We start from the raw sequence: 14323 nt of genomic DNA, 5'->3' as shown, positions 1-14323 counted from the left end.
TTTCCTTACCTCTTTGGTCGAGTTCCTCTCTTCTCTTCACTAAGTACTTCTCTCCCATCAGATAACTTCCCAAGTAGTTACTGTGGTTAAAATAAAGTTACCACAGTAAAACTCTAAAGTTACTGTCTCTTCTCTCCTTGGTCTTCATCTCAATACTTAGAAACATGAGATCCAATACACAACTTCTTAATGTTTCATAGACAATCACTAGTTCATCCCTAGCATCATCTAACCACACGTACACAGCCTCTCACTGACCGAGCCTTCACGGCTCCTTGGCTTGACCAGAACCATCCTTAGTTCCTAAAACCACAACCAGATAAGCATTATCATAACCGAGAATAGAAATGGTCGATTCTACAATGCTTGGCTTGGTTCCTAGAACACAGAAAACCCTCGCGACAATATACTTATAAAAAGATATGAACCTGCCTACCAAATCCTAAGTCATTCAACCAACCACCTTGACTTAGAATCAGATAGACAGTCCAGAATGATAAACAGAACACACAAACAGTCCGGATCGTCCGAAGATCAATCCGTTCATCTGGATAGAATCTAGGTGCGACCGGCCTAGTTGAAGTCCGGCTCAATGGCCCAACAGACTTCCTTACCTGATCCGGCCTTGGGCCTTGATCCAACGGCCGAGTAAGCCTCACGCCCAATCTGGTTAGGCCAAACGGCCGATCGACCTTGCGACTCTTACCCTGGCTTAGACGAACCGTGTACTTGTCCCAACAGACAAGACATGGTCTGATCCCTTAAGGAACGGACACGACCTGTCTCAACAGGCACCGTTTGGAACATGCACCCCTTTGGTCTTTGGTACCTCTTGGTCCTCGTACCTCTTGGCGTCTGTAACCCTTGGTTACTTACACCCTTTGGCAACTCACAACCTTTGGAACTCGTGACCTTTGTTAACTCACAACCCTTGGTAACTCGTGACCTTTGGCCACTCGTGCCTCTTGGGACATGACCAACCGTTTAGCCCAACCGCCCAGTCTATAGTGCGATTCGAACCGACCGTCTAACCGACCAGCGTCTAGGTTAGCGGTTTGTTTATGACCGGCCAAGTCTAGGGACGTGTTCCTTGGACTGAACCAACACAACCCTTCGTGTATATTCAGAAAGAAGGGAAAGGACCGGATAGAAACAAGAAGAGGAGAAGCGGTTAGGTCTAATGAACCGACCAGAGCCGCGGTGCGATCACAAGGACCGTCCGTTCGGTCTGATGCGGCCACAGCCCACCAAGTACCTTCTGAACCATGTCAGGGTTCTCCATGTTCTTCTCCTGCTCTCGGTCTCCCATACTTGATCGGAGGTTGCTTCTGAAACGATCAGATCGCCGGAAACCTAACCAGCACACAAACGGCCTTGCTTGCTTTGGCCGAAAACTCTCTCTCTCTCTACGATTTCTCTAAGTATTTTTACTCTGGATTGGATGAATGAAATCGACAGAGAGGACCCATATTTATAGAAAACGAGGGGGTAAGTCTTGCCCCACGAATAGGCATGACTGGCCAGCGGATGGGCACAATCAACCAGGGTTACACCCTCTCGGCCGCATGCGTCCCTTCGCCAATACCGAATGGGTTTGGGTCGGACAGAGGCCCAAGGCCTTACCCAATCCCTCTGGACTTAGCCCATGGCCTTGGCCCAAGCCCCAACGGTCCATGGCCTCATGGCCAGACCCCCATGGCCCGCCACCATCTCAGACCCGGACCATCGGACCGAAACCCGAACAGTCTGTCCGTCCAGCTGAGATGAGCTGACTCCAGCTGCCTCAGCTGAGTGAGCTAGTAGTTCAGCTAGTGGAGCTGGCTTAGTAGTGGCCGAGCTGGAGTGAGCTTAACCTAACTTTGTTGAGCTGGTTGAGCTACCTGTTCCATCCGTCCAGCTACCTTCTTACTCGTCCTAGCTGACTCTCGACTTGTGTAAGGTTAAGTCTAAGTTCCTTACGTCCTTAACCTTCTTATCTGGCCATGGAACGCTTGTCTTGATGTCCTAAGACTGACTAGTACGTTTCCTCGAACCATGGCCGTCCCAATGCCTTCGTCTCCCATGTGGTCTCTTCTCGACCATTACAATCCCAAATGACCTTGACCATCTGGATTGTTTCTTTCTCATTGATTTTTCCATCCTATCTATGATCCAAACGGCCTTGTTTCCAAAGTTAGATTCGTACCTAGATCAGAGTATGGTATTTCTGGTATTAGACGTCCTGATCCGTCAAGCACTTCCGGAGTTGGGAGACATGGAATACGTTATGGAAGGTTTCCATCTCGGATGGTAAGTCCAACTTATATGCCACACTACCCACTCGTTCTATGACTCTGAACGGACCTAGGTATCTTAGATCTAATTTCCTTCTACGAGAAATTCGCACTCTACCTTTAAAGGTAATCATTTTGAGATAGACCATATCATCCACTGCAAACTCCAGTTCTTTCCTTCGTTTGTCAGCGTAATGTTTTTGTCTGTCCTGTGCGGCCCTCATCTTGTCCCGCACGGACTTGATCTTCTCTGTGGTTTCCTCCATGATTTCGGGCCTATTATGCTGCGCTCCCCCACTTGGGTCCAGCATAACGTGTCCTGCATGGTTGTCCATACAAAGCTTCATATGGCGACATGCCTATACTTGAGTGGAAACTTTTATTGTAGGCGAACTCCACTAACGGAAAATGTCGTTCCCAGAAATCGCCCCAATTGAGGACACATGCTCGAAGCATATCCTCCACCGTCCGTATAGTTCTTTCCGACTGCCCATCAGTTTGGGGATGATAAGCCGTACTCATGTTCACTCTCGTTCCTTAAGCTTTCTGGAAAGCTTGCCAGAAGTTATAAGTGAACCTCAAATCTCTATCTGAAACTATACTTAAGGGTACTCCGTGTAGCCTCACAATCTCGTCAATGTACTTACTCACAATCCGGTCGACTCCATAAGTCATTTTGATGGCCAGGAAGTGGGCAGACTTGGCCAGTCGATCCATTATTACCCAGACAGCATCATTCCTATTCCTGGTTGTGGGAAAACCTGTCACGAAGTCCATCGTGATGTGATCCCACTTTCATTCCGGAATAGATAGGCTCTGAAGCAGTCCACTCGGAACTTGTTGTTCGGCCTTGACGAGTTGACAAGTAGGACACTTGGCCACCCATTCGGCCACATCGACCTTCATCCGTATCCAATGATAGTACTGCCTGAGATTATGATACATCTTGGTCACTCTAGGATGGATCGAGAATCTAGACTTGTGAGCTTCTCTAAGGATCTCGTCCTTTAAACTCCTATCATTGGGTACGTTGATCCGACCATGAACTAAAATCATACCATCCTTAGCGATTTGATACTCAGTCAGGTCGTTCCGAGCAACCGTTTTCAGGTTCTCGTCCTGATCTTGGGCCGCTCGGATCCGGGCAAGCAGGTCGGCCTTATTCACCGCCTCTAAACCCCGTGGTCCATCCATCCCATTCAAAGCATTTAAATGGACGAATTGTCCCGCCTCATCCGGCTCGTCCATTCCGGTACCGGCCGCAACATCTTCTCGCTTCTGGCTCAAGGCGTCAGCCATAATGTTAGCCTTGCCCGGATAGTAAGTGATGTCTAGGTCATAGTCGGCCACGGACTCCATCCACCTCCTCTGCCTTAAGTTCAACTCAGGCTGGGTGAATATATACTTCAGACTTTTATGGTCCGTAAGTATCTGGACTTTGGCTCCATATAAATATGATCGCCAAATCTATAAGGCGAATAATACCGCAGCCATTTCAAGATCATGGGTGGGGTAGTTTCCCTCATGTTTCTTCAGCTGCCTTGACGCGTAAGCAATGACCTTCCCATGTTGAGTTAACACGCAACCGAGTCCAGTGATGGACGCATCCGTGTAGACCACATAAGGTTGGTCTGCCTCAAGAAGAACCAGGACGGGTGCGCTAGTCAGCATATCCTTAAGTGCGGAGAAACATTTCGTACACTCTTCGGACCATGTGAACTTAACGTCCTTCCCAGTCAACCTTGTCATCGGCTGAGCCAAGCTTGCAAATCCCTTCACAAACTTTCTATAGTAACCTGCCAGCCCTAGGAAGCTTCTAACTTCCGTGGCACTGCATGGTCGGGGCCAATCCTTGATTTCCCTGATCTTCTCTGGATCCACTGAGACTTTTGTAAGGTTGAGTCTAAGTTAACTTACGTCCTTAACCTTCTTATCTGGCCATGGAATGCTTGTCTTGATGTCCGAATACTGACTAGTACGTTTCCTCAAACCATGGCCGTCCCAATGATCCTATTCAGGATCCGGGATGTTACATGGCCCACGTGGGCTGTCTGTTCAGTACACACAGGATGTCCGTGTGTGTGTCCGTCAGGACACACAGGACGTCCGTGGCTGTCCGTCAGCACACACAGAACGTCCGTGGCTATCCATCAGTACACATATCAGCACGCTGGTATTTCCCTTGGCTGATTTTGGGCAACCATAGACTCTCTGTGGACTGCCGATCAATACATATATCAGCACGCTGACCACACATATCAGCATGCTCGTCCTTCCCATGGACTGTTCGTGTACTGATTTTGGACAACTGATACACCATGTCAGTACACATATGAGCACGCTGGCCCTTTCCGTGAACTGTTCATGTACTGATCTGGACATGAGCTCGAGTTTTGATGGACTGGACTTTCCAAGTCAGGCTGATTGATGCTAGCCCGAGTTCTAATGAACTGATGGTCCAAGTGTACTTATGCTGGCTCGACTTTTCATAATCCCACCAAGTGTTAACATTTTTCCCTTGGTTTTTATTGTGGTATGATCGAGGCCAAGCGTACTGAAGGGCAAGCATACTGAAGGGATGAATGAAAACTCTTTTGGTTTTAATGCTCCCATCAGGATGCTTTTGGCCGAGACTTGTGGACATGCGGGCTGCATTTCATCCGCCAATCTGAAATATTAGGTCGAGAGTGAATTTCACCAAGTAAAATTCTCGAATCTCCGACGATGTCTTCTTATATACTTGAATTTTTTTGGGTTTTTTGTTTTTAATGTTTTGGGGCGGAACGTGTGATTGGAAAGGGGGAGGGTCGAATCTTAGTGACAAATGGCTGAATCTCAGTAAATCGTGGCAGCAAGGCCACTCTGCCACTTACAATACCCCGTCGCGTATTTAAGTCGTCTGCAAAGGATTCTAACCGCCGCTCAGTGGTAATTATAATTCAAGGCGGTCCGAACGGTGCTTCCGCCGAACGGACTTAGCCAACGACACGTGCCTTTGGGAGCCGAAGCTCCTACTGAGGGTCGGCAATCGGGCGGCAGGCGCATGCATCGCTTCTAGCCCGATTTTGACTTATAGGCGGTCAGTCATAATCCAGCGCACGGTAGCTTCGGGCCACTGGCTTTTCAACCAAGAACAATGACCAATTGTGCGAATCAACGGTTCCTCTCGTACTAGGTTGAATTACTATTGCGACGCGGGCATCAAACTAACCTGTCTCACGACGGTCTAACCCCAGCTCACGTTCTGATGCGGCTGATATCACTCAAATTACCCTAAAGAGTGTTACTCTCATCAAAAGAGGTTCAGATGTAGTACTTAAGGATCGAATCCACAGAGACTGAAGGATTACTCAACAGACTTAAATAATTAGAAATGAAGATAAACTAAGAGGTTTTAATAGTTTTAAAAGCAGTAAATGATAAATAAAAACAATAGTGAAACGATAGATTGAGTTGAAGTGGTTTCAAGAATGGGAAAGCAACTAGATTCAGGTAAATCTCAGGTATGAAATGCATGCACTTAGTTTAGACTAAAGGGTTTGATGGTTTTTGAACTAAACATTGATTTAACCGGATAGGTTATCTTCACTAGATCTCGGATCTCACCTGTCGTATTTTAATCTCGAGAGAGTGTCGATCGATGTGACTTGATGTACATCGACCGATACACCTTTGTAACAATCGACCGACAGAACGATAGTTGCGTTGATCGATGGTTATTCTAGCGAGCTTTGCGAACGGGTTTAACTTGTTCTATATCCTTTTCAGACCAACTGTCGTTGCGCCTGAGTTAGTTAGATCACGCAAGTGGGTTCAGGTATTGAGGGGAAACGGTTAGTTGGACTCAATTAATCCTAAGATCTAAAATGAAGGTGATCAATCTCAATTTTAGCATTAAGTTCACAAGCAATGAAAGAACAATCAAAACACCTTTTTAATAGTCATATTAGCAGTACATAATTTCAACCATGGTGAGAAACCTAAATCTAACAATTGGTTTACTCAAACATATTCATGAGAGACAAAGTCATGATGGTGTGAAATAAACTCAAATGAAACATAGAACACAAATAGATAGAGTAATAGAAATAAAGGAGTTCAAGATCTTCTCTGTTTTGCAGTCTCAGATCTATCTCTCCAATCCTAAGCTCTTCTAATTGTAGCCAAAATGCCCCTTCTCCAAACAAGGTATTTTGCAAGTGTCTCCCCTAAAATGATACAAAACCCTAGTACATATAGCCTGACAGGCGGCTAGGGGCTTAAGTTGCAAATAATAGATCTTCTAGGAAATGAAATCTTTTAATTCGCGATCACACTCGTGTGACTAGGCATCGATCGATGCACATGTATGTTTGTCGATCGATGGTAAGTGATTCTGATCGACCGATGTTGCTCTTCAAGCGTCGATCGATTTTCCTTGCGTAAAAGCATTCCAAATGTCCCAAAAGTATCATTTCCTTCCATTAGGTGAATAAACCTGTAATTGCTTTGAAAAGACTCTAAAACATGATTAATACATCTTAAAACTCTTATATACCATGTATAAAAACGGGTGAAAATCATGGTATATCAACTCCCCCAGACTTATCATTTTACTTGTCCTCAAGTCAAATCAACGGACAGTCTCTCTGGAAGAGGGTTGAGAACATCAGGGACTCACATATTTGAAACATGAAAATCATCACCGCTATAATATTGCATTCCACATCGAAAAGTTCCTTCTTACAGAAATACATTATGCAATATCCTAGCTTAGCAACCAAAGTCATCTAGCCAACAATCTTAACTAATCTTATTATCAATCTCCTCAACCAACCTCATTTCTCAATGTAAAAAGTGTAAGCTTTACCTTGGGAGTATCGATCACAGGATGCTAAGACTTTCAGACAAGTATTCTGGATGTGCAGGTAAAAAGTTAGTTCCTATTTTCCTCTCTCTCTAATCTCTCTCTTAAATCAAGGTCTGTTTTATTTCAAGACAGTGATTAAGATTGGACAGGCTTCCATGAATCAGAACTTAATGGTGGTTGCCATCAAGCTCTGTTCACTTCTTTTTGACCTATATCCAAGAATCCCTTGTGAAGCGAGTCTTGAAGATTGCCGCCTCCAAGTCCCGTTCGAATCTTTTTATTGGAGTCTTTGTGAATCAAGCCTTAATGGTTTTAGCCACCAAGTCATGTTCAGACTCATCCTAATTAAACAATAGATCTTATATTTATTATTATTTTTTTTATACATCTACAATAGGAATATTAATTACTAACTAATCTAGGGTCGAAATTAAAGAGAGGAATGTGATATATAATTCTACACAAGGCCTTACCTTCCAGACTTGTCTGAAGAATCCGATCCCATGTATACCAAACCCCAAGACATGCAGTGAAGTCAGGTTAGTGTTGGAGGTTAGCTTTGGTTCTTTCAAACAATCTAGCAAGTGTGTATAGTTGACTGGTTGATCCACTTTAGCATCTATAGTACTATCTGCAATCAGTAAATCGAGAATGGTGCTAGAAAGTGGTTAGACATTCAAGTAGAAATCATTAGTCCATAATCCCCTTCTTGACTCAATAAAATTATTTTTGAAAAGATTTTTGACAAAAACTCAAGAAAGTGGTGTAGTAACTACCTCCCCCAGACTTAAATTACACCGTCTCGGTGCAAAGTGCCCAAGGGTAGGTTAAAATCAAGTTAGCTGTTTGAGAATGTTAGAGTAAAATGAAGTACCTATCCGTACTACACATCGATCGATGTAATCCTCTCCATATCGATCGATGTTACTTGCCGAGAATCGATCGATGTAATCCTCTCCATATCGATCGATGGTACTTGTCGAGAATCGATCGATGTAATCCTCTCCATATCGATCGATGGCAAAGCACAGAAATTTTGCATGTGCTTGGAGTCGAACTCAAAGTTCCTGCCTAATGTTAGCTCTATTAGACAACCAAGCATAAGAAATAAGAAGCATTCCCAGACATAAGATATAAGTTTAAGAACATAAATCCTACAAGTTCAGAAAATAAAAAGACAAATCCTAATTTCTAAATCTCCTAAATAATGCTAATAATAAGAAGAAATATGGAAATTACTATTAAATATAAAAATTCTCTTTTTTTTATAAAATAAAATGGGTTGCCTCCCATTCAGCGCTTAAATTTTAAGTCTTTAGCTCGACTTCCTGATTAAACTAATTATCAGGTTCATACAGCATCATGGGCGCTTTTGCTGGCGGTTTTGCCTAATAATGCTTAACTTGTTGGCCGTTCACTATAAATTCCTGGCCTTTATCATTTTGTAAAGTGATAGCTCCGGAAGGTTGAACGTTTGTTACGGTGAAAGGGTCCAGACCAACGGGATTTTAGCTTTCCAGGATATAAAGTTAACCTAGAGTTATAAAGGAGGACTTGACCATCCGGTTCGAAGTGCTGGGATATGATCTTTTTATCGTGGTAAGCTTTAGTCCTTTCTTTATAAATTTTCGAATTTTCAAAAGCTAAATGTCTGATTTCATCAAGCTCGTTAAGCTGGATGAGTCTCCTTTCTGCAGCTGGCTTGATATCAAAGTTCAAAAGTTTGGTAGCCCAAGCCGCTTTGTGCTCCAGTTCGACTGGTAAATGACATGATTTGCCATAAAGGAGGTGGAATGGTGTTGTTCCTAGTGGCGTTTTGTAGGCGGTCCTGTAGGCCCAAAATGCATTATCTAGTTTCCTAGACCAATCTTTTCTGGAGGTTCCTATGGTTTTCTCTAAGATTTCTTAATTTGTCGGTTAGAGACTTCTACTTGTCCACTGGTTTGTGGGTGGTAAGGTGTGGCTACTCTATGATGAACACCATCTTTTTAAGCAATCTATCAAAGATTTTGTTAATGAAATGAGTTCCACCGTCACTAATGACTACTCTTGGGACTCCAAATCTTGGAAAGATTGTACTCTTGAAGAGTTTAATAACCACAGATGCGTTATTGGTAGGAGAAGCTACTGCTTCGACCCATTTGGACACGTAGTCTACAGCGACTAGTATATATTTGTTTCCATATGAAGACGGGAAGGGTCCCATAAAATCGATACCCCATCAATCAAAGACTTCAACTTCAAGAATGAACTTCTGTTCCATTTCGTGTCTTTTGCTGATTTTTCCACATCTTTGGCATCTGTCACATTGGGTTATAAATTCGTGGACATCGCGAAAAGTGGTCGGCCACCAAAATCCTGCCTGGAGGATTTTCGAAACTATTTTAAAGGTAGCGAAATGTCCTGCATAATCAGCTCCGTGACATTGGTAAATAATGTCCGGAATTTCAGCTTCGGATACGCATCGTCTGTATATGCCATCAGAACAATGCTTATAGAGGTAAGGTTCATCCCAATGATAGCGTCTTACTTCTCTGAAAAATTTCTTCCTCGTATATCCCTTGAGTTCGTCTGGCTCAACCTCAGCTGCCAAATAGTTAACTATGTCGGCATACCAGAGTCGGTTATTCGAGTTTCTACCAGTCGCGTCCACCTCCCGTTGTGATAATTCCTCTGGTGTAAGATTAATCTCATCACCGGAAACATTAACTTGTAAATTGAAGTTGATTTTAATAAACGGGGGTTCGTGATCTTGGTTATTGGAGAGTTGAGAAGTTACATCATTTTCGTCATCGATGGATGTATCACTACGTAAATCGACCGATATGCCATCCCTTTCATCGATCGATAGGTCTTCAGATGTGAGAGATATTTGACCGACGAAAGACGTATCTATGTGTGCAACATTCTCTGTGGGGAAGAAATCATCTATAGGGAGATCATCCTCTATTCTGATCCGGGAAAGATGATCAGCGACTCCATTATCTACTCCTCTCTTATCCTTAATCTCAATGTCAAACTCTTGGAGTAGTAGAATCCAGCGTATGAGTCGAGGTTTAGCATCTTTCTTTTGCATTAAATATTTGATGGCAGCGTGATCAGTGTGAACTATCACTCGTGAGCCAATCAAGTATTGACGGAATTTTTCAAAAGCGTAAACTACAGCTAATAGTTCCTTTTCTGTTGTTGCGTAATTCCGTTGCGCTTCATCAAGTGTGCGGCTGGCGTAGTAAATGGCGTGTAGCTTTTTATCTTTCCTTTGGCCAAAAACTGCTCCAATTGCGAAATCACTCGCACCGCACATGATTTCGAAAGGAAGATTTCAGTCGGGGGCTTGTACGACGGTTTGGCAGTGATAAGGGATTTCTTTAAATCTTCAAAAGCTTTCATGCATTCGGGGGTTAAATCGAATTTAATATCCTTGCATAACAGTTTATTTAGAGGTCTAGCGATTTTGCTGAAGTCCACTATAAATCTCCTGTAAAATCCGGCGTGTCCGAGAAAACTTCGCACGTCTTTAACAGTTTTGGGTGGAGGTAAACTGGTCATTACTTCAATCTTAGCTCTATCTACCTCTATACCAGCAGCGGAAACCTTATGTCCTAACACTATTCCATCGTTAACCATGAAATGGCATTTTTCCCAGTTTAGGACAAGGTTCTTTTCTTCGCATCTTTCCAATACTTTGCATAAATTATCGAGGCAACTCTTAAAATCTGATCCGTAGACTGAAAAGTCATCCATGAATACTTCCATGAAGTCCTCGATCATATCCGTAAAGATCAACATCATGCAACATTGGAAAGTGGCGGGGGCGTTACAAAGACCAAATGGCATTCTGTGATATGCGAAAGTTCCATAGGGGCATGTAAACGTTGTCTTTTCTTGATCATCCGGGTGTATAGGAATTTGGAAAAATCCGGAATATCCATCAAGAAAACAGTAATACTGGTGATTAGCTAATCTCTCCAGCATTTGATCAATAAAGGGAAGGGGAAAATGGTCTTTCCTAGTAGCGGCATTCAATTTCCTATAATCAATACACATCTGATGACCAGTAACGGTACGAGTCGGAATGAGTTCGTCCTTTTCATTCTTCACTATAGTGATACCTCCCTTTTTGGGTACAACATGTACGGGGCTTACCCATTTGCTATCCGAAATAGGGTAAATAACTCCAGCATCAAGGAGTTTGATAATTTCCTTTTTGACTACTTCCTTTAGATTCGGATTTAATCTCCTTTGCTGCTCTATTGACGTTTTAGCGTCATCTTCCAAGTTGATTCGATGCATGCAAAGATCGGGAGAGATTCCAGGAATGTCATCGAGAGAATATCCGATCGCTTTCCTGTACTTGCGCAATTTATTTAGCAATAAAGCAAGTTCTCCACTAGTGAGATTGGCGTTGACGATAACAGGGTAGGACTGGTCATAAAGGTAAGCGTACTTAAGACCGCTGGGTAGAGGTTTTAATTCTACCTTTGGTGCTTTTTCTTTAGACCAATTTGATTGCGAGGGAGGTTGTCCATCGACGGTATCTTGAAGGTATTGATCGATGACAACTTCTGAGTCGTCATTTTCTTCTACGTTTGAAACTTCGATGCTAGCGTCCATTAGTCGCATGTAATCGTCTGTCCTATCTGATATGCTGAAAATTCCATTTTCCACGTGGTTAAGGGTGTCTAAGGGATTGTCTGAACACATGTTTATGAAAGAGTCTTTTTCATCCTCAGAAACTTTTTCCACGTAGAAGGCCTGGTCATCTATTAGGGATCGCTTAAATCAGTTTTCCATATCAGAAGTCATCGAGATATCCCCTATGTTCAAATTAATTCGTCCTTCTTTGACGTCAATGATTGCTCCAGCTGTAGCTAGGAATGGCCGACCCAGAATGAGGGGGTCTTTAGGTTCTTGTCTATATTTTAACACAACAAAATCCGTAGGCACGATGCAATCATTAATCTTTATGGGAACATCTTCGAGAATTTCTTCGGGTACCCTGATAGATCTATCAGCTAAAACCAGGGTGATCGGAGTTGGCATAAACTTTTTATATCCTAAAGTTACTGCAACAGAGTAAGGCATAAGGTTCACACTAGAGCCAAGGTCACATAATGATCTAGGAAAACGCGTGTTTTCTATTTTACAATCTAGGACAAAACTACCAGGATCTGGTGTCTTTGTTGGAGTTTCTCCTCTAATCATAGCACTTACTTCTTCTGAAATCATCATCACGCTATGTTCTGCAATTGAGTAGTTTGGAGATGTCATGTCCTTTATATACTTCTTAATCGAAGGTGCTATCTTTATAGCATCACTAAGGGACATCTCAACAGAAATCCTATCTAAGGCCTTCTTGCAGATCGCGTTCTCTAGTGATTTCTTAGTTTGCGTTTTAGGAGAAAAAGGGGTAAAGTTCTATAGACTCTTTCAATTATGGGTTCGGGTTGAGTAGACCGTCGATCGATGGTAGGTCTTTCAGGTCGATCGACGTCAGTTCCGTACTGTCGATCGATTTCGTCCGCAATCTCCGTATCTTCTTCTAATTCTAAGTCTATTGCCTTTTCCTTAGCCTTTTCAGCGGTGGTTTTCCGGTTCTCTTGAGATAGATTTGGGTCAAGATCGTTAAGAAGAATAGGATGAGAGTTGCTTGTGCCGGTTTTGTCAGTGTTGTCAGGTTTTCCAACATCTGTGTTATTCCTCGTATCTGCTGCGAGGTTTTTCCCGCTGCGCAACATTACGGCACTGACTTGACGTCTCGGGTTTAAATCAGTTCTCCCGGGAAGACATCCTGCATCTCTTTTTATAGCAGTTGCAATCTCAGCTACTTGACCTTCTAATTTTTGGATTAGTTCTCCCAAAGAATCTGCTTTCTCCATTAATTCTCCGTAAACCATATTTATTTTTCCGTAAAACTCCGATTTTGTCTTACGGTTGCCAGTAAGAGCTTGTCTGATATTGAACCTCTCTCTTCCGGTACGTGATTTCACAGCAGTGTCATAAGCTTGGGTAAAGCTATCGACGTTAAGCACAGAGTAGGGATCGGAATAGTTTGTTCCTTCATCCAAATAATCATTGGGGTCAGACAAAGCGTTGTCGTCGATCTGGGCTATATCAGATCGGTGTTTGTTTTGAAGAAAGGAATGAAAGGATTTAAGGGAATTCTTAATTTCTATCAAATCAGAATTGTCTTTTGGACTTGTGGAATTTTCTATCTCTTCATCCATCCTTTCATAGGATCTTCCCGTTGTCATATTCTTGATAAGGTGTCTAGCTTCTTCGCGATTCCTAGTGATGAAATTTCCCTCACTCGCTGTATCGAATGTGGTTTTATAGCTCAAGTTAACACCTCCATAAAAGATGTTTAGAAGTTGTGGTTCTGAATAACCATGATGGGGACATTCAAGTTCATAGCCTCTGAATCTTCCCCAGGCATTTTTAAACGATTCGCGTGGACCTTGGCGAAATGTAGAAATTTGCCATTCTTACTTCCCAGTAGCGTTCATCATCGAAAAATTCTCTAAGGAAGGCACTTCTAATCTCTTCCCAACAAGTGAGTGATCCTGCTGCTAAACAGTTTAACCACCTAAGGGCTTCTCCTTCTAGGGAGAATGAGAATAGTTTGCAACGGTCATATTCATCTGGTATTAATTCTTCCAAAGTTTCAATGTGATCTTGTGGGTGCTCTGGAAGGGATCCACGTAATGGGTTTTGACGAACCATACGGTAGTAATCTGTGTTAAACTTAGATTTCTTGGTATCGTCTCCTGGTATTTTGATAGCGGACCTATTGGAATAGGTCCTACCAGGATCAAGGTAGTCTTGTATGGACAAATTTATATCTTCACCTTTAGTTAAGGTGGAATTTTCCTTAACAGGGATTTCAGTCCCCTGTTCAGTTTGGCTAGCTTCATTGCTCGTTTGACCATTTAGTTCAGTTTGGACTACTTTCTCATTAGCGGGCTTGGTAAGAGAAAACTTAACTGCTTCCGGCTGGGCGGCATCATTCGATGTTGGCAGCTCCGTATCGGTCGATTTTTCTGACTCAACGTCGCTCGACGGAAAAGTGTCTCCGTCGATCGATGGTTGGTCGCGCTCTGTGTTCTCCATTCTTTGTGTCTGCCTAATAGATTAAGAAAGAAAACTTTAGCAAGTTTTTCGTAACAAGTCTATACTAAGTTCTAAATATAAATCTAATGGT

The 14323-nt window shown here is 42.9% G+C and overlaps 1 protein-coding gene across 1 annotated transcript; it reads right to left on the bottom strand.

The window, feature by feature from the left end:
* Positions 1–11904: 11904 nt before the first annotated feature.
* LOC125598301 lies at positions 11905–13349 on the bottom strand. The gene is made up of 2 exons (XM_048772499.1): positions 12615–13349; positions 11905–12504 (listed from the first exon to the last, which is right to left on the bottom strand). Exons 1-2 carry the CDS (start codon positions 13347–13349, stop codon positions 11905–11907), a joined length of 1335 nt encoding a protein of 444 aa, XP_048628456.1.
* Positions 13350–14323: the final 974 nt, after the last annotated feature.

Source organism: Brassica napus, unplaced genomic scaffold (genome assembly GCF_020379485.1).
Source record: "Brassica napus cultivar Da-Ae unplaced genomic scaffold, Da-Ae ScsIHWf_1692;HRSCAF=2316, whole genome shotgun sequence".
Lineage (NCBI taxonomy): Eukaryota > Viridiplantae > Streptophyta > Magnoliopsida > Brassicales > Brassicaceae > Brassica > Brassica napus.
This window is presented reverse-complemented; position numbering and strand designations above follow the sequence as displayed.